Below are 19,958 nucleotides of genomic sequence, written 5' to 3'. Positions count from 1 at the left end.
ATGGAGCCACTGGGTACAGGAGCCACGAGCAGGGGTGGCGGTCGGGGTTGGGGGGGGGCGGCTCTTTGCCAGGTTAAAAAACATAAAGATAGACAAAATGAATGAAGAATTTACAAACATCTATATTTCGTGTTAGGAAATGTGATAAAATTAGGAAAACGGCTGAAGACACTGATTTGTACAACTCTGGGCTACTTCAGGCAATGAGAGGTTTACAGAGCACGGCTTAACAAGATAAAGCTCTCCCACGAAGCACACGGATGACGGACAGCTCGTCGGAACCGGACACAACACAGCACCAATACACGTGGGATGTGATGGACAGTGCCAGGCCATTCCCCGGGCGGGTAACATACAACCTCTGCATAAGGCAGTTCTTAATTCAAGTCACAACATACCCAGGCAGCATGCAGGGAAAAGTCATTTATTTTGTACATCGGGGCGACACACCTCGCAACGCTTCCATGTTATGTAGCATATAAACCATCCAAATAACATATATATATATATGCTTTATATATATATATTTATATATATATATATATATCTCAAGTCAACAGTTGTCTTTACCGGAATAAAGATTTATCTGTTCGTTGGCTTTTTTTTTTTTTTTTCTTTTTTTGGTAAAAAATAAAACTATTTGAATTTCCTAATTAACAAAATGCACAGTGCTCAGAAACCCAGTTCTTCTCCCAGCTGCCGCCCGTCCCCGTGACGCCGTGGCTGCAGACACTGCCGGGGGCTCCATCCCACGCACCCCACATCCCCGCCTCACCCCCTGCGCCCCACACCGCCGCCTCCTCTCCATCACAGGTGCATGAGGAGCCGTTCCCGACCCCTTTCTTTGTCACCGATCCGTTCCTCTGCCTTTTTACCATTAAGAAGGTTCATGACTCTGCTCAGAAGCAAAACACGAACTACCCGACCCGGCGACCCATCCAACCCAACCCCTCTGCCATACGCATCTCCGGCAAGGTGGGGTCTGATGGGTACGGATAGGGATGGGCTCCTGGTGCAACGGGTGGAAGGATCACAAATGATGACGGGAGGTGTTTTTCTAGCATTAAAAAGCTCTTTCAAGCGAAAACTATGAGGAAGGGAAATGAGACTCTTGTTTTGTTTTGTTTTTTTCCCAGCATGAAAAATAAAGAAATCTCTAATTTCGGAGCGGATGGATCTGGGCAGCTTCACCCCTGGTTAAACCCACACCCACCAGACCCGGCCCTGACGTGAGGCATTGCAGGTGGGGCTGCAGGGCCATATGGGCGTGATCCCTCGGGGGTGGCTTTGGGAGGCCCAGCTCATCCCATGGGCGCTCACACCTGGGGAGGGGGCGCGTGCCCACATCTCCTCCCCTTTGCTGTGTCCCATCCATCACCCGAGCGATGAGAAGCCATCCTGCATCCCCCTGAGCCCCCCTGCGTCCCTCTGCTCCTCACCATGCCGCTCTGCTTAAAAACAAAACCAAAACCAAAACATGGGCCTTTTTTGTTGCCCTTAAACATACCAAAACAAAAGCAAATCTTCCGAAGAGAGCAGGGAGAAAGGTGCTTTCACAATGACATTCAGAGCAAAGAGAGAGAAACGACGCTTACAGACCATTAAGAGAGCTATCTTTGGCAGAATATTTCAAATAAATTATTATTACAAACAATTTCTGCAGTCGTACGTTTATTTTGAACATGTCACTTTCAGCTATAGGGGTACTTGTTCACTACTCTCTATGAACTGGGGAACACCACAGATATAAAAATAGATGAGCTCAGCACAACGTCTCGAGGCTGCCACGACTGTCCCCGATGGTTTCGAACGACACGGAAAGGACGGGGCAGGCTCAGTGACCGTGCGTGGGACGGTCGGGCTCTGGTGGGACGGGATGTGTGGCGTCACCATGGCTTCGGATGTGGCCTCGCATCTGCGGGTGCACTGCCCCGTTATTGGGCCGGGTCCCGTCCCCGTGTCCACACTCACCCCAGGGGATGCCAGGTTGCCCGGTGCTGGCCTCCCCTCTCCCCGCAAACATTTAGGCTTAAATACTTTGCTTTGTTTATACAGCATGTACAGAATATACAGCACTGGGTGATCATTCCCCAGTAGACTACGAGCGTCTCCCAAGATGACCTCTTTTATCAACAAATATATATAAATCGACAGTCCGAAAAGAGTCGTACCAACAAATAGTATGGCTTTTCAAATAGTGTAGCTGCATTGTGTGAGCTGACAAGGAACCGCGCCAGAGAAGAGATGGGGAGGCTTGAGGTGGGGGCTGCCAAGCGTGGTGCGCCCACCGGGGCTCGGAGGGCTGAGCAGTGCTGCTGGGCTCTCCCTCCTGCCCCACTGGGGTTCTGCCTCGCTGATGGAAGCCTCCAATGAGGCTGCAAGAGCTCTGTTCCTGAGGTGGCTTCACCACCGTCTGGCTGCTCGTCCCAGCATCAGGCTGGAGCTCGGAGGAGGGCTCCCTGCTGTCTTCTCTCCATCCATAATGAGTCCCATATGGCCACGCTGCTGAGCTGCGGCCTTCTCGGGCAGCCTGAAGAGCTGGGTTTTCAGCAGAGCCCAGCCTCCTGCCATGGGGCACCATGGGCTTAGTGCTCTGTGCAGAGCAGGAGCTGGAGGAGCCTTGTGAGGAGGGTGGCCATTGGGGAACAAATACACATTGACTTGGGAAGAGGAGGGAAGCCACGTGGAACAGGTAGGTGAGGATATGGGAGGTGCTGGCTTGTCTTTTTGCTCAGGGCAGCTCTCACTGCTCAGCAAGACCAGACCACCACAGAGCCAGCAGCCTGTGAAAGCTGGTTTCACCCCCAGACCGGCCTGGGACAGGCTCTGAGTTGGGCATCAAACAGAGGAAATAAATCCAGCCTCCACAGAGAGGCCAAGGGAGAGGCCTGTGAGTGTCCCGCATGTCCTGTGAGGGTCCAGGAGCTCTAAGGGTGGGTCAGTACCAGCAGTTGCTGCATCTGGAGGTCTCCCAGCAAGGACGTTGTCTCCTACCTGCTTTGAACAGCCTCGTGTTATCACCACGCAGCAGGACTGGGCCTTAATTGAGCTCTGCCCACTGTTATGTGGAGCAAGTGGGTGATTTTTAGTACATTTAGTGCTGAGAACAGGAGCTTTTTTGAGCTGAAAGAGGTGAAGTGGACCTCGAGCGCCCAGTTACAGTGTTCAGTTTGCTCTGACGTGCTTAGGAGGGGGGAACGACAGCATCCGTGGGCCTCGATGACATGGAAATTCAGCAGAAACACTGGAACTTCCAACACCCCATGAGCGAGGGGCGGTAAAAGCGAGCAGGAAGGGTTCAGTGTGCCCGCCTTCTCCTCTGCCACCTGGAAACATGCACGGTGGCCATCGCTTGCCTGGCCTCGCGCCCAAGATGCTGGGGGGCATCGCTGTAACTGCATCCCAGCCATCAGGTGCATCCAGCTCACAGTCACAGCATTCGGGTTGGGGACACGTGCTTTGGCAGCCGCTCAAGGGGGTTTCCAGCAGTGGGGGGACACCGTGGTGCTGCCCCTGTCCCCGTGCTGGACATCCAGCCGGCAGTGCCTGCGTCGGCAGCGTTCCCATCCCTTCATGCCAGCGCTGGCGACGAGCTTGGCACCTCCGCTTCCAAAAGAGGGAAGTCTCAAGTCCTTAAAAGGTGAGGAATCTGGCCGTATTTATTGTCCCTCGGCGCATTTTGCAGGAATACAGAGGCCTCTGGATGCTTTCCTGCACAAGTCAAGTTTTTACAAGATAAACAGGCTTTCCTGCAGCTGAGTGTGCGTGTGTGGTTGGGCATCTTGCGAGGCTGGGGAGGCTCCTGGCACTCTGCAAATGTGCTGCCCGGGATGGGCGCAGGTGCCAAAGCCTATGGAAAAATCCTGCAGAGACTTCTCCCAGAATTATTCCCTCCAGCACGAAGCCTTCCCTCTTCTTTCTGCCTCTGGCACACCGGCACTTTTGGGCTGGTAAGGTGTTCAGTCCTCCTCCCTAGGCACATACATAACCCCCAGTACCGCCGCTCTCGCTTCATACCCAAGCGTTTAAAAATAACCCTAACAATAACACACATGCTCCAGTCCTCTCCTCCTGGCACGCAGCAGAAATAAATAGCACACTGAATTCACAGACCACATCCAGTTGCTTGGCATAGTTGAGGCACGTGTCTATCGGAAAGGGTCTCCAGCCCTCCCCTGCCCTCTTGTCCTTGTAGGAAGTGATGAACACAGGGAGAAAATCAACCCCAAAACTGGGGGCATCCGGAGCCCGTGTGTCTCGAGGAGTGCGGTTTGCTGGGCAAAGAGGCATCGTGTTTTGCACGAGCTCGTTACGGGTGCCAAAAGCATGCGGCTGGCGGAGAGTAATAGCATAAACAAGGCTGGCGTTAACTGTGTGATTTAGGCCGTGTCCTAAGCAAGCAGTGCTCCATCATCCCCGCTGGAAGGCTCTTTGAGCAGAAAAGTTATTTACTGCCTGTTAAAGCAGGCTGCTGCACAAGTCCCATTTGACTTGCTAATTACTTCAGTGAGTGCAGTTCATTGCGGAGAAGTGAAGGATGATGAGAGTGAAACACCAGCATCACCTTTCAGTAGATGTAATTACTGGGTCAGGAGAGCTGCTCCGCTCAGACTGTTCAGTGCCCGGGGAAAGCACGTGGATGTGAGCGACTGCGCTTGGCTTAGTGATGCTGATGCTCGACCTGTGCTCGTCCTGGGGGGTGCTGAGTGCTCGCGGGCAGATCGGGTGGCACAAAGCAGCCTTGGGAGAGGGCCAGGCTCGGTGACAGCGTTCGATCCTCTCCCACGGGGCAGGAGCGGGCATGTGGGGGCCCTGGTGCCCTTGTTGGCAGCAGAAACACAACGAAGGCAAAGCGATGAAGAAATAAGAGGTGGGTGCCACGTACAGGGAGACAACAAGGGGGAAGGGGAGGGTTCTCCATAGAGAATATGCAGGAGCACTACTGGGTCCATGAGGAATCATTGCAAACTTTATTTGTCTGTGCATTGTGTACCATTGATAAGGATCATCACAATTAGTGGACTCACTGCCTATAGTGGTGGGCAATACACACAATGAAAAATCAACGAAGGCAAACAAATGAAAATGAAGTCATTGTACATAAAGGTAATCACACACCTGAACAACCTGCATCTGTGTTCAATTCTCCCCTTAAAACAAACGAAAAGCCAAAAGGAAAACCACAATAACCCCTCAAAACTGAGAAGAGAATTGACAAGGAAAAATATCTTCAGACTCCTGGAGAAACTCTTACAAGAGGTTCATCGAAGTTCCTGCAGATTGTTCACAATGGATACAGACACCCCAGCCCAAGGGTAATGGTGCAGAGGTGCGTTCCAGCCAGGTCGGAGGAGCTCACCGGTGGATGCGCATGCTGGGGATTGCCTGTCTGGGCCACTGGTATGGCTGGTGGGAAGCACGGGTAGGGGACATCCCTCAGACACTGTAGGCATCCTGAAGTGGCCCTGTTGTGCCCCTTCCATTGGTTTCAGAAGGGACATGCTCGCTTGGTGCCGGACACATCCCTTGCTCTGCCTCCTCCCTGCTACCCTGCTCACCACCCCCTCACCACTGTGCCAGGGCTGCGCCCCGACGTGGCACACGAGGAGAACTCCTTACAGCCCTTGTGCTGAATTATTCTGCCTCCAAATGGCTGTGGGGAAGGAGCAGCCCCAAGGACAGGTCCTGAAACGAGGGCTGCCAGTTGGCCTCCAAGAACACAGAAAACCTATGTCCGCGTGGCTGTTATTGCTTCTTGGGGACACATGCACGGAGCAGGGAGTGGGGAAAGCTTTCCCTCCTGTCACTCCCTGTGAAGAGGAAACAAACAACCGAAGAACAACAACAACAAAAAACCCCAAACCTATGGGAGAAACTCAACTAACTATAATAAATAAAACCAGGTGAAAAGAAAACACTTGTATCAGCAATGCTCAACCCACACGGCTGGAAGGACTATCGCTATAGGATGTTATATACAGATAGGGGTCGTTTCGTTCATGCAAATGTTACTAGTACCATGACAGCATGCCCAGGGAGGGATGAGGTGGGACCTCAGCTCAGGACACCAGACATGTGGCTGCGTCCCCAAAGCACGGAGAACAGGGGGAAAGGGGAAAATGGAGCGGGGAGAAAGGGAGGAATGCTAATTGTACACACATCAAAATGAAAGAAAAAAAAATCAAATGATGGAAATGGTTGTGTTCTATCCTTAGAAGGCTCCCAGTTTCCCCTTGTCTTCAGTCTGGTCTCTCGCTTCTTTCCAATAGGGCCGGAAGAGACGTTCCCAAGAGGCGAAGGCAGACGGAGGATGGTCGGAGGTCGGGACCCTTGCTCTCCTTTCCTTGCCCACTGGCTCCACTTCTAGCCAGCCACTCGGCCTTCCCTGTGCCGACTCGCCCAGTTGCCTTCGCATCCATCCTCCCGGAGTCAGTGGGAGCGATAGGAAAGGGCTCAGGGACTGCCGGCTGCTCTCACTGGTAGAGTTGCAAAGAAGGGACCCCCGAGGAGGGGTCCAGCCGACTTTGGGGTCCTGCCTAGTTCAAAGGACGCTCCAAAGCCGCTTTCCATCAGCAGGTGTGTGAACATGGCAAATCTCTTTTATTCTTTCTCTGTTCATTATACACAGCGTTATATCTATATCTATACCTATATATTGCTCTATATAGATACATATAGATATACATATATTTACTATCTCCGATTGTTCCTTTAGAAGCCTTTTATGTGGCAGTAGGCTTCCAGAGATGAGAAGAATATGTACAAGAGCCAGAGGAGGATAAAGAGTGAGGATGTGAGCAGCTTGGAAGTCCGCGGCCCGCCTAGCTCACCTCCGATTTCGGGTCTCCTCCGATAGAGCAGCACGCCCACACTGATAAAAGCAAAAATGGTGAAGAGAGTGACGGAGAAGGCCAGAGTGCCAGGTGAGACTTCAAAGGACTGTCCATGTGCCGCGTGGTAGATGGCCGCGATGGACCAAGCCACTCCGATGCCCAAGAAAACGTTCACGGCATTGCTCCCGGTGACGTTCCCGATGGAGGCATCTGCGTACTGGTCCTGCGTGGCTGCCACCTTACTGGCAAACGTGTCTGCAAAGGGAAGGTGGAGAGAAACCCTCAGGAAACAGACAAGTAGGGAGGGCTGGTGGAGGGCATCTCGGGGACAGATGCCAAAAAGCATTGGTTAAGGATACAGACCTGTCTACAAGCGTTCTCGAGGAAGGACAGTCAGGGTCCAGAAATTCCCAGGAAGGAAATCTCAAAGTCCAGAAATATGGGGCACCCCCAGTATGACCCCCAGATGCCCCATGGTCCTTCAAGCTAAGGCAGCCCTTCCCAGTACCACCGTGTATCGGCCTCTGGCCCACATCCACTGATTGGTTGACTTGGTTGGAAAAGCTTTGTGGGAGCCACAGTGGTTTGTCTCCATCCATCAGATCTGCTGAAGTTTGTATTTGCATTTCTGTGTTTGCTTTCATGATTTCTCTCCAGTGCCTTTTCTTTCACTAAATTCCAGTGCTTTGCGCAGAGTCTGATACTCAAGAGCACATATTTCACCCCTTTAACAAGGAGAGAAAGCCATGCAGATGTGCGCACACTTGCCCAGCTGTTTTACCAGCTTCAACAGCAAAAGATCTGCAATAAACTTGACTGGCCTCTTACACTGCAGACTTCGTGTCCAGCTGACCAGCGTGATGTGCCATAGGGAAGTGCTGGTTCTACATGCAAACCCAGGAGCCCAGCTAACACTGCGCCATCTGTGAGCATCTGCTAGTTCAAACAAGAAGCCAAATATATCCCAAAAAGAATTTCTCGCTTTCTCTTGTTTCCTGAAATGCCAACTTTTGTCAACAAAAACAGAAGGGGAGATTTTGTATGTTGAGGCTATGAGACAGCCCTGCAAAACTCACACCTAGCACTAGTGCCAGAAGACTATAAAATGCTTCTTTCCTTGCCTTGCCCAAATCTGCTCTCCCTTTTGGTTCTTTTGATTCCCTTTTGGGCTTTGATAGTGTTAGGTCAGTTTCAAGATCCCTGAGCACCTGAGTGTTGATCACTGGAAGTCTGGGTCTGGTGAGACTGAAGCAGGAGATGGTCAGGGTGAGTTAGAGCCCATTCTCCAGGAAACAGACTGTGCCTGGTCAGCACAGCGGTATACGGCAATGGAAACTCATCTTTTTTATCTCCTGGGTCAGTCCTTAGTCTGTGCTGTCTTCTGAAGCTGGATGACCTGATCAAGTGATCATAGACATGTCTCTGAACATGTGTGGGGACAAGGCCTTCTAGAGGTTTTACATAAGGCATTTCTAGCAGCTCCCCTTGGCTCAGTAGCCTCATCTTGATCAATCTGAATCTCATGCAGAAATGCCTGTGCTGCACAGAGCACCCTGAGTACAAGCAAGCACCTCCTTCACCTGGGTGACAATGTCAAAGGAGTAGACATTCAAAAAGGAAGCGCAGTATGGCAGCATTTTAATAAGACTGATTTCCCACCAATGCTTTGGAGGCTGTCCAAAGAAATAGAGGCTTCACAGTCTGAAAAACAAATCTCATGTACACGTCCAATTGCCTCTCACTGAGTCCTGCAGAACACAGCTGAGGACCTCGCTGGCTTTCCCAACCCAAACCCTGGACCAGACTGGGCAGAGATGGACCTTTCCAACAAACTCAGCTGTTGTCCTTACCTGGCACTGATGTCCCCAGCGCCACAAACACGACTGCAGTGACGGAGTCCTTCAAGCCGATGGTGCAGCCGAAGTGGGACGCCAGGTCACCAATGAATGCTGTCAGGATGCCAATCATGAGGATGGAGACAACGAAGCAGGCCCAGCCGTTCCAGTAGTCTGTCGGGGGTACGAAGGCAAAAAGGACCTTCCAGAAGACGGTCAGAAAGTGCATCACGTAGTCAAAGCAGGAGGGCAGCTTCTCCTCCCCACATTCATCGTCATCGTCGTCTTCCCCTGGAGAGAAAGACCTGGTTAGACTCACCCATGCAGGGGGAAGACTGGTTTGTCGGTGTCAATTAACCCCACATACCGTGACAAAGGAGCTATTGGGGAATGCTAAATAAGGCAATGACCAGTCTGGGAAAAGTCCTACTCAGCACCCTGCTGGGGGGCAACACTGCACACATATGGTTTGGTTTCAAAGCACTTCTGCAGATCAAGACCAGCATGTAGACTTGGTTTCTCCAGAATAACCTGATGGAAAATCAGGTGTTGGTTGGCTTTAAAGCTCTGCACTCACAATGGCAGAAGCAGTAGCTAATCAGGAGCACGGTGTTATTATTTTGGCTGATAAATAACCTATTCTCATGCACTGTGGTGGATATAAGGAACATTTTTTCAGCCTGGGAAGCTTATGCCTGCCTTTTTTTGCGTGTTGCACAAAAGCTGCTACTGGCAGCATACACTGTGCTGCGCTGATGCTGTAATTTTGCAGCAGGTATTTTAATCCTTTTCCCAAGCTACTTGGCAGCAAGACTACTGTGGATCTAGATCTTTAGGGAGATGATAAAACAGACTGAAAAATGAACATGAGTGCTACTGTCATAATGCTCATCCACATCTGTCTGTCATTTTGTTAAGCAGGAATAATGGCTCTCTTTTGAATTGCTGGCCAGATCCTGCTGAGGTGAATCGAAACGCAGAGCAGGGCCGGGCAGTGACACGGTCAGGAATAAGCTCACCAATGCCAGGATGATTTTGCTTGAGGAGCTAAATCCTAGCAAAGACGTGGGGACAAACTTCTCTTTCCCAGATGCAAGGGATGGGTCATTTCCACTAAATTATGCCACGCTTATTAAATGTCTATTAATCATTCTGTTAGCACTGATGGTAGCTGTATATTCAAGGCACGACAGTGGTGGGGCTTTCACATAACTGCAGCCTTTACATGCGTCACAGAGATGAGATCCGAGTACCAGTGATTATCTTTGCTTTAATATGGGATGCAATTAAATAATTGATTCTGGCATAGATTATTTTAACCATATTAGCTATGAAACCTGCAGCGAGGATTGTCTTGCATGATATGTTCATTCTGTATCTGAAATAATAGGAGGCTCTTGGCTGGAGGCTCTAAGAATAACTACACTACAAAAAGAGGGATGGCAATTTGAGGGGATAGCTGCTGCACGATGTCCTGTCCTCATTTTCAGATGCAAAGGGTAAATGGTACAGCCATCACTTTTAATTAATCTGTGCTGGGCAGAGTTTGCCCTGCATAGTAGAGCTCGAGGTAGGAAATGTGAGCGTTCCCCCTTCCTTTTCAAAGCCAAATTATCCAGGTGGGCTCAGATTGCCTTCTGCTGTGATTTAATCTAAGCTGGTTGATTTTGCCTTAATGCTTGCAGACACAGAACCCAGGCTGGGCTGTAACATCCAGCCAGTGAGTTATAATGTCTCCAGCTGTTGAAGCAGCATCTACCTTCCACAGAACTGGGAGAAGTACTGGGCTGCAGAGCCATTAACACAGCTGGCTGGAGGAGCATTGCTGACCTGGATGCAGGGGATCAGTGGCAAATTTTTGGGCATCAGAGGGGGATGCAGAGGCTGTCTTCAAGGCCTGTTACCCTGGCCCTTGCACAGCCCCCACTGCAGGGAGCACCAGGGGCAGGGAGCAGTGCCACTTCCTACCAGCACCATCTGTGCAACTCTGAATTTAAACACAGCGTTTGCACCCCAAAGCTCTCTCACTGAAATCACTTTTCCCTTCTGCCATACGGTAGCAGCCAAGGTGTTTCTCTGCTGGGCACTGCAAATACTGCAGGAGGTTTCCCATGCACCGGACAAGGTAATCTCACAAAAGGGTTTAATCAGCTGCCTTATTTATGCAGACACTGTAAATAACTCTGCCAACTGTTTTGCCTCCTCTTGCTCCGCTATGATCCATATTACTGCTACAGCCAATCTGAGACGTGAGCGAGGATGACTGTAATTCACCTGGAGCCGCAGACCAAACTCACCCGCGCTGACGGTAATAGCCTCAATAAACTGCTCTCTCCAGCTGTTTGTGCCAACCACCAAGGCCAGGTTTGTCTTCTTAATGAGCTTGTCCACCGTGTTCTGCAGGTGGAGATGCAGAAGAGAGAATTAGGGCCATCAGACTGGAGATGCTGGATTAAACCCACCAGAACTGGTGCTTACAGCTGTGTGCTTATGGATAAAGCTTAGCAGATGCTAAGTTCAGGTCAAGTGCCCCTGCAGCAAAAGCAAATGTAAGTGTCAGCAACTCCCCTTGGTGCCACTCATAAAGACCTTTTGAACCCGCTCACAGTGGGAGTTTGAGTGGTCTGAGTGGAGGTTTAACAGCAAATAGCGGTGAGATGCTGCAGCTTGTGTTGTTCGTAACACCTTGGGAGGTGTTTTTTTACTGGGCTTCTTCAAAGAACTGTAAATAACTGGGACTTGAGTAAGACACTGCCTCTGTGTGCTGCTCAGAAGAAGTTCAGTGCTGCTGGGGAAGGCAGGAGATGCTCCTGGGAAGGCTTCACCACAGAGCCACAACGGCTGCTTGCCTTTAGGCTATCAGCCCTTTGCCATGGGGGTCCCACGACCAGGGACCACTCAAGAATGAATGTAAATAGAGTGTAAAGCGTGGCTGTGATAGCAAGGTTATATTTGAAAACAGCCTGCTTGTATAACAGCAATCGCAGACTGCTGTCTGAGCCCTTGTGATGTCAGGAGCTGCCCTGCTTTGCTGCGATGACATTAGCATGTGTTTGCCAATGCTGCGCAAACCCCAAAGCCAGAGGAGATGAAGGATGTGGGCGTGAGATGGGAGCGGTACCTTGAACTCATAGGATTCCTCAATGATGACTTCAAGCTTGGTGTGCTCCCCCAGGACAGGGCGCCCCATCTCTGCGATTCTACGTTCTTCCTCCTCCTTGCTGGTCAGTGGCTGCTTCTCTTCGTTCTCCTCTGTAAAGCAAAGAGCCCGCCTGTGAGCCAGGCCCGGCCGGCCATTCCCTGGAGCTTGCTTCCCATCAGCTGGTGGTCAGGAAGCCTTTGGGGGGAGCATGAGCGACAGAGCAGGCAAGAAGAAGGAGGTCACGGAGCGACAGACAAGGCAGTTTTGCTGGGAAATGCTAGGAAAATTGGTTTGCAACTTGTCCAACCTCAGGAAGAGTTGAATTCACCCTTAGGGTGGAGGAATTGCGTATTGCCTGGTGACTGCTACCTCTCCTACAGGGTTGCTTGGGGGAACAGATCGCCACCAAAGCTGCTATGATTCCCAGCTCTCCAGGTCTGTGGTTAGCACATTTCCATCACCCCACTGCAACCAGACAGAGCCACCTGCAGCCCCAGGCCTGAGATGGGCATGAGACCCTCCTGAGCAGGGCTCGACCTTGAGGGAGAACAGCCGGGCAGCTGCAGAGCATGGGGTTGGAGGGAAGAGCTGGGCTAGCACTGTGAGGAGCCATCCCCAAGGGCATGGACTGGTCTTAGATCCGAGAGAGCTGGCAGTGGCAGGGCTGCAAGAGCTATGGAGCTGCTCTGCACCTTCACTGATGTCTTTGCAATCTCAAGGCAAGGGACGTTTTGTCACCATCCCTGTGCAGACCCCCACGTCGCTCTCTGCCAGCCCACCCTGGGGATGATCAGAAAGCCATCAGGGCCCAAGGGGGACTGGGTTTGCTGAAGAAATGGGTTAATCTGCCTGGGTCAGTAAACAAACACACCAATCAGTCTGTGTTAGACCCCTGGGTACCTCGGATGGTGACCACGGTGCAAGGAAGAGGACGCTCTCTAGCCTGTACCTTCCTGAAGACAGGTTTGCCTATCGGAGCGACCAACAGGAGATCAGTCGGAGGCACCGCCTGCCCCGTGCACACCCATGTTGTGCTGTTAGTAAACTCTACATCCTACTGCACACAGAGTTAGCGTGGCTCCCACCCAGCTGCCCCACTGCCTGCAGAAAGCTGCTCACGGCCAGAGCCTTACAATAGCCTCAGGGATCACTGACAGTGCTCCTGAGGGGCTGCTCTGCGGCCTGCTGGGCTTTTCCCCAGACATCATGTCTTGCTGAGGGCCGCATGCGTAGCAGGCTGGGTGTGCTACGAAGGGACACGGTGTGAGCGAGGGTGGCCTCACCGCCTGCTTACCCTTCCAGAGTTTCCCTCCAGGGCGGAACAAAAGCAAAGAGGAAACGAAGAGGAAAGAGCAGGATGAGCATACAGCCATTAGGAGGGGAGGGGGAAGGGACAGGGGGAAAGCAGAAATCCATACCTGTGATTGTGAAGCCACCTAGACAAAACCAAAAATGAGAGAGAGAGAAAGAGAGAGAAAGAGAGAGAAAGAGAGAAAGAGAGGATTAGCATCATCACAGCAGCCCTATGCAGCCTACAGTGACATGGAGGTCCTCACCTGCCCCATGTGGGGATGGGGGCTGATCCCTTACTTCTAGCCTGGGGATGGCATGGGGACACCCTGCCCAAATGCGTCTGTCACTCCCTGGCACCTAAAATAGCCCACCAGGGGCCCTGGGGTGCTTCATTTCCCTCCCTGTTTTCCAAACAGGAGTCATCACCTCTTCCAGTTGGGTTGGCCAATTCTGCTGTCCCTAAGTCACCAGCCCACTCTATTTTTGCCATGTCAGCATAGGAGGCTATGGGCTAATCTGCATGGTGCAGCTTTGTGACCCAGGGCTGTTGGCAGGTTTGCTATGGCTGTTACTACTCCACTCCCAGAAAACGCTCTTTGCCATGATGGGTTACCGCTCATTAACAATAATGACTTTTGGGCTCTATTCCGAGGGCTGATAGGGCTTCAGATACCTGAGCTTACTTAAATAGTGCTGACCGCCCTAGAAGAGAATGTTGTGAGCAAGGAAAAATGTCAAACAAAATCAATCGTCTTCCAAAAATATGCAGACAAACTGGAAAAATGGGAAAGAAAAAGGAATGCGCGCTTACCAAGCTCATTCAACAACAGCGCTGTGAAGGAGACAGACAGAGACAAACACAGAAGAAGAAAAGTAAATGAATAATGAAATCAAAAGGAATATTCACAGAAAAAATTCCAGATCCCAGGGCAGAGCTTTCAGATCTGTAAAACTGCAGGATACCATTAGTACTGAGAGAGATGCACTAAAAATAAAGGAAGGGAAACGTTTCATGGGACTGTGGGTTTAAAATAAAAATGACTGCAGACATGGGGTGGTTATGAGATAAAACGCACACTCCCAAAATTCATTTTTCCCCTTTGAATCGTATGTGCAAGATCTTCCATTGGTCTCGGGGGCAGTTTTGCCTTGGAGGAGGACACAACGTGGCCCATGTGCAGTGGGTAATGGCTTTGACCTCCTCCAGCTGCTTAATGGGGAGCAAGATCTACTGCTGGCAGCTGTGCTTCTGACGTATGGAACGAGAGGAGAAAAGTCTGGGGCAAAGTTTGGCTCAGGGATCTGCTTACTCAACATTTGAGGTTTTGGAAATGAAGGAAAAAAGCTCTCCCTTGGTGCGTAGTGGGTCTCTGGCTCCCAAGGCACAGACCGCAGTGTGGCTACGTGGCCCGGCGGTGTCCTGGTCTGCAGGCTGTGAGCACTGCTCACCCCATCTTGCTGCCCCTTGTAAAACCAAGCACAAAATCTGGCTCAAGAAAAAAACCCACCACAGCATGGCCGAAGCAGCAGATATCATCCCTTTAAATCCTGGCTTGCCTTTCAGCTAGCTAGTTTGCAAAACTGAACATCTCTCAGCTACCCTCAATTTGTGACCACGAGGGTGAGAAACTCTGATTTTTTTGTAGCCTGGCTCCTCCTAGCATTTCACATAATGCAGCTAGCCACAAAAACCAGCAGGAAACCTGACAGAGGGGACGGCACAGCTGACCTGCATGGCACCTGTTTGGAAGGGGAATGCAGCATCACTGCTAGATACTAGGCTGAAATAGAGCGGCACCTCCCTGCTCAGCATGGGGACTGCTGGGGACGCCCTCTGTCCTGAAGAGTAGTATATGCCAGCCCCATGGCTGCTGCAGGGAGAGCTTCCGTCCCAGAAACCAGAGACAGGCAAGCCAACCATTGCTGCCAATTTGTTACAAAGGCTTTCATAAGGGACTGTTGTAGGGCAACTAATTATCTTAAGTAGCTCTAAAACTGCTTCTTGCTTGGCAACCAATAGCGCGGAGGATTATCCTTGACATTAATTTTTGGTTAATTTCTTGGGAGGGAAAAAAAGAAAGAAAAAAGAAAGCTTGGAAAACGAAGCGAGCCACGTCTTTTTGGGAAGGTTTGCAGTTGGTTGAGAAATGTTTTTATTTTATGTAATGAAAGAGGAAATTGTTTTTATTATTCCTATGAGGAGCCATTATCCAGTGCAGAGCCATGAAACTTTATTTGAGCGTAACTTGATTTCTCCTGGATTGATTGCATCTTACGGCATTACCTGCTTGTGCCGTGATCCTGAGCTATTTTCAGGCCCTAGTGCCAGCGTAAAAAAAGACTGAAACGACTGCTGTGGCCATGCATTTTACTTCAAGCGAAGACTACTTTATCTTCTGATAAAAACGAGGCAGTGTCGCTTGCTTCTGGAGGCTGGATTTTCTACTGAACTGAATGAAGCTGCAGTGGCGGGGTGGCGGGGTCCCCCGCCTGGGTACCGGGGGGAGCCCTCGCCAGCGAGACAGAGTCCTCCCCGAAAACAAAAGAGAAAAGAAAACAGAGTAAAAAGCTGCAGGGGCCAAGCTTCGAAGGAAGGAGGGCAAAACGGCCGGGCGCCAGAGTGCGAGGAGAAAGGAGTGTGAGAGTAGGGAGACACAGAGAAAAGCGGACGGCAGCGTCTCGAGAGCTGGTCTGGTGTTACTCTCACACCTTTCACTCCTCGTCGTAGCCACACCGGGTCCCCAAGCACAAGGAAGAAACTGCACTCTTTCTCATACTCCTCACGGTCAAGTATTCTAAGGGTAATGAATTTCCTGTGGGAACACAAGACAAAGGCAAACACATGATTGGCGTCGCACGCGCATGCAGTTCACGTCCGCCGTGGTGCCGAGATGGTTGGGGAGGGAGGGAAGCGGCTGCACATCCCGATGGGGCAGGCGGGGAAGGGCAGAAGCATCCCCGGGGCTTTCTGGGGGCGCCGCTCCTGCCCTTTTCCGCAGGCGCCGCGGATGTGAGCTCGGTGTTGCAGGTGCTAGGCATGAGTGAGCCAGACAGGGACACACAGGCTGGGCTCAGCCCCGGAGCACGTCCCCCACCTTTCTTCTCACTCATCTCCACCAGCCGGGGCTCCCCGATCTCTAGGTAGAAGGTCTTGTTTTTCTCATACTCCTCATCATCTATCACCTTGATTGATATCGTTTTGCTGGAACAGAGAAGAAGAAATAGAGATTCAAGAGTAAGGGGGGAAGAGGGAGGAGGGAGACGGGGAGAGGAGGAGGGTGGAAAGGCCAGGAAAAGGCGGCTGTGGAGAGAAAACAGTGGGTTTGGTAGCACAGCCGGAGGGGCAGCGCAGCCGAAAGCAAAAGGCAGGGGCTGGGAGGCCAAGGGGACGAGCAGGGAGGTCCACGGGGTCGGGGTGCCTCCAAAAACTCTAGGTGCAAAGCAGCCCCTCGATGGCTTGCTCCCACTTAACCAGCCCCGGCACAGCAAACCCGCAGCAGGACCCTCGGCTGTTCCATGCGGGCTCTGTGGGCTTCGGTGGACGAGTTCAAAGGGGAAGCGGCGGTTCCATCTGCTGCATCCTCCTAGGCAGAGCCCCTCTGCCCGGCTGACAGGTGTTTGGCAGCAGAGGTGACGTTTTACTCTCTTTCAGAGCAAACGCTGCCAAGCACTCGGAGGAACAGCCAGGATGATTTCTTGTGCCGTTCGCCGTGAGTCAGAAGTGTATTAAGTTTGCCCTTCATGCTTATAATGAAACCATTTACTCAAGAGCAAGCGATGGCTGTGAAAAGTGTAACAATGCGGCACAGTATGGGGTAATGGGATCTTAGAATGAATATCCGTAATAATTTGTTCTGTTTGTAATTATCGCTGCAACGGTTTTTGTACGTAGGAAAAAATGGTTACCGAGCATGCCGCTGATCTTGCTCTGCATTGATGAGTTAGGGGACATTATTGCGTATTAAAAACCTAATGCTCTCAGCCAAGCTATCAGAGGACCTGACAGAATTAACAGAATGGCACTATTTCAGAAACATTACTCGCCAAATCAATAATTCTCCTGGCAACTCCCATTAAAATGCATTCTGCACCTTCCCTCACATATGAAACAAAGCCCTTCTCAGGAAAGTTAATTAAAAAAGCTGTCTTCAGCAATGCTGAGGGCAGCAGAGCTATGAAGCTGTAAGCTTCCTAGGGGTGTGCTCTGCCTTCCCACATGCGGCATTTCTGAGCCCTGCAAAATTATTCTCTCTCACGAGAAGAAACCTGGAAGAAGAAAGCAAAGCTGCTCCAGATGCTCAGACCCAGCACCAGCAGGATTTGAATATGGAGCCTCTGGGCTGAAACTGCCATTGCCAGTAGGTGCTGCTGCAATGAAGTCTTCTGGCTGGTATTGCCAGGGTGCGAGCAAGCGCTCTGTGTCGGGCAGACACGTGCACTGCTCCTTTTTGCTGCACCAGGCCAGGAGGAACAAACAGCAAGTCTGCTCACTGGATGCATTTCCAATCAGCAAAAAATTGCTGAGGCAGACTTGTCCCTGGGATGATACTGCAATCCCAGAGAAAAGACTTTCCTTCTGATGATGTTCAAGACCACATCTGCTTGAGAAACAGCTACGTGGAAATAACACAGATTAGTCTTAAAGCACGGCTCATCTCCACTGCACTGCATTTTGCCTCCTGGATTCTGCAGAGCACCCTGAAACCCCCTCCACTGTGCCCCAGCTGAAGTCCTGAGTCCTCAGCAGGAGAGGAGTTATTGCCTTACCCAGCGTTATGCTCCAACTGAGTGCACTGGAGGATCAATGTGACCAGCGATGCATTCTCTGCCGGTAAAAGAAAGCACTTGCATCAGCCCAGCCATTTGTGGTTACTGCAGGGGAGCTGGTGCCGTGAAACATCACTGTGTCCAAGGAAGATAGATCAAACGTTGGGGAAATGTGCTTGGTGCCTCCTCTTAGCATTGCCAAAACCCATGGAAGCCATCGGGGCTCAGCATCCCCCTCGGTGCTCACACCAACAAAAAGTTGGGCAAAATGTTGCCAAGGAGAAACCAGTCAAGTGTCTGCATTTCTGTACCAAAAATTGCTCGTCCCTCAGCCCGTAGCCAAGGCAATCTCTGAGGGAACGATTTTCAGCTCATTTCCATGTACCAGCAATCAAAGAATGAAACAAATCTTGCAGAACTGCAGCTCCAGCTCTTCTCTCCCAGAAGGATTACGTCTTCATGGACACAACATCCCCACCCTTGCTCCAAGCCCTGTGCTCTCCACCAGGATAACAGCTTTCTTTTCAAATCACGCTCTTTCTGTCAAATTGCTGAGCTCTTCCAACACAGCCACCCCACACAACCCTTGGTCACTGGAGCTCATGGAGAGCTTCAGTACCAACCTCTTGGTTGGCAATGCCCCAGAAGGGTAAGTACTCTATGAGCAATCTCATACAGGAGCAGGGACAGGTCCATGCATGATGAGTTAGCACAGGCTGGCAGGAGCCAGATGGAGGGCAGCAGAGGAATAGTTCTCTGCAAGTATTTTTTTGACCAAGGCTGCATCAGACCATGGCAGCAGCACGGGTGCAAGGAGCTGGGACTCCCACCTCAACTATCCCTGCCAGACTTGTCTCTCTTGTGGGGTCAGGAGTGCCTGGCAGCAGCTTGCCTGGAACTTACATTCATTTTGAACCTGAATATCTGCACAGTCACTGGGCAAATCCTCCATGTGCTTGCAAAAATCCTGCCACTCCCAATCCAAACGGTATCATTCAGTGACATGAAATGGCACGAGCCCCTCTCATGACTCAGACAAGTGTTGAACACAGCAGAGCATCAGCAATCGGCTCCAGAGAGATGCAGGCAGGACGTGCTGGGGGATGGCCCCCAGAGCACTCGTCCTCCTTGACAGGACCAGACGTCCAGGAGCAGAGATGTGTCAGGTCCAGCACGCATGTCTGGCTGTCTGCTCAGGCTCAGCATGGAGAAAGATGGCTTTCATCACAGCACAACACATCTGTTAGCTCTCTTACAGAACCTCAGCAATGCCTTTTTAACACTGCTTTTGTTTTTTCCTTCCTTCAAGTGAGAAGACAAGGCCAGCTACCCCCACCCTTGAAGATGTGCAAAGCTTGCCTAAGCTACTGCTCATGCTGTGATGTTGGCACTCTGAGCAGAGGTTGGACCGGAGACCTTCCAAGGCCCCTGCCCACCTGCACCCTGCTGTGCACCTAGATCAGAGATCTTGAGGCTAAGAAAGCATCACTGTGCTCAGACCACACGTGAGCTGGAGCTGAAGTAACTGAGTGCTGCATGTAGCCAGTCACAGTGTGCCCAGTGGGACATGAAAATAAACATCTCTAAGCACAACCGACCAACTGATGCAGCAGTCAGTAGCTAGCTTGATGATAAGCACGTAGCATGCTTTTGCTGCTGGGACAGACACTTATTCCAGAATCAACAGAGACAATTACGTTCTTATGCAGCTTGTCACCCATTCAACTTCTAGCGATCACCCAGGAGAGCTATATGGATAGATTGGAGGACTTCCAACTCCAAATTCATAACTACAACATGCAGGGCAGAGGGCTGTGATGTCCTAAGTCCCAATCCCACAGTAACGAAGCACTTCCCAGCCCAGTGGGTCAGTGATGGCAGTGAGAGAATAACCACGAGGGATGCGTGCTCTGGAGATGATGTTTTGGAAACATTTGCTGGGGCTGCCCATTCTAGCCTGCGTTCTTAGACTCCTGCAGAAAGCCGTTGATTTCTCATACATCTGCTTGTCAGCCAGTCACTTAATTCGTCACAGTTAAAGCTAGAGATGGCACGTGGCTGGAAACACTCCCTGCTTCGTGCAGCTCG

General features: G+C 51.1%; 1 protein-coding gene and 1 non-coding gene across 13 annotated transcripts in view; both read right to left on the bottom strand.

Annotated features, from left to right (window-relative positions):
* Positions 1–102: 102 nt before the first annotated feature.
* SLC8A1 (solute carrier family 8 member A1) overlaps positions 103–19,958 on the bottom strand; it is a 117,516-nt gene continuing 97,660 nt past the window's right edge. For 2 of the 12 annotated variants that reach the window (XM_015283436.4, XM_015283437.4), the window contains exons 3-11: positions 16,199–16,305; positions 13,915–13,935; positions 13,229–13,246; positions 13,105–13,119; positions 12,711–12,779; positions 11,790–11,920; positions 10,966–11,065; positions 8,684–8,959; positions 103–7,088 (exon numbers count right to left, since the gene is read on the bottom strand). In XM_015283436.4, coding sequence (XP_015138922.2) covers positions 6,712–7,088; positions 8,684–8,959; positions 10,966–11,065; positions 11,790–11,920; positions 12,711–12,779; positions 13,105–13,119; positions 13,229–13,246; positions 13,915–13,935; positions 16,199–16,305 — 1,114 coding nt within the window. In that variant the 3' untranslated portion in view covers positions 103–6,711. Of the gene's footprint in view, positions 7,089–8,683; positions 8,960–10,965; positions 11,066–11,789; positions 11,921–12,710; positions 12,780–13,104; positions 13,120–13,228; positions 13,247–13,914; positions 13,936–15,812; positions 15,917–16,198; positions 16,306–19,958 lie in introns of all 12 variants that reach the window. The other 10 variants (NM_001398209.1, XM_046938494.1, XM_046938492.1 and 7 more) reach the window with 10 other exon arrangements.
* Positions 19,383–19,492, bottom strand: MIR6563 (microRNA 6563). Its single transcript, NR_105592.3, has one exon. It is a non-coding gene; the product is annotated as a microRNA 6563 (primary transcript).

Source organism: Gallus gallus, chromosome 3, assembly GCF_016699485.2.
Source record: "Gallus gallus isolate bGalGal1 chromosome 3, bGalGal1.mat.broiler.GRCg7b, whole genome shotgun sequence".
NCBI classification, from domain to species: domain Eukaryota; kingdom Metazoa; phylum Chordata; class Aves; order Galliformes; family Phasianidae; genus Gallus; species Gallus gallus.
This window is presented reverse-complemented; position numbering and strand designations above follow the sequence as displayed.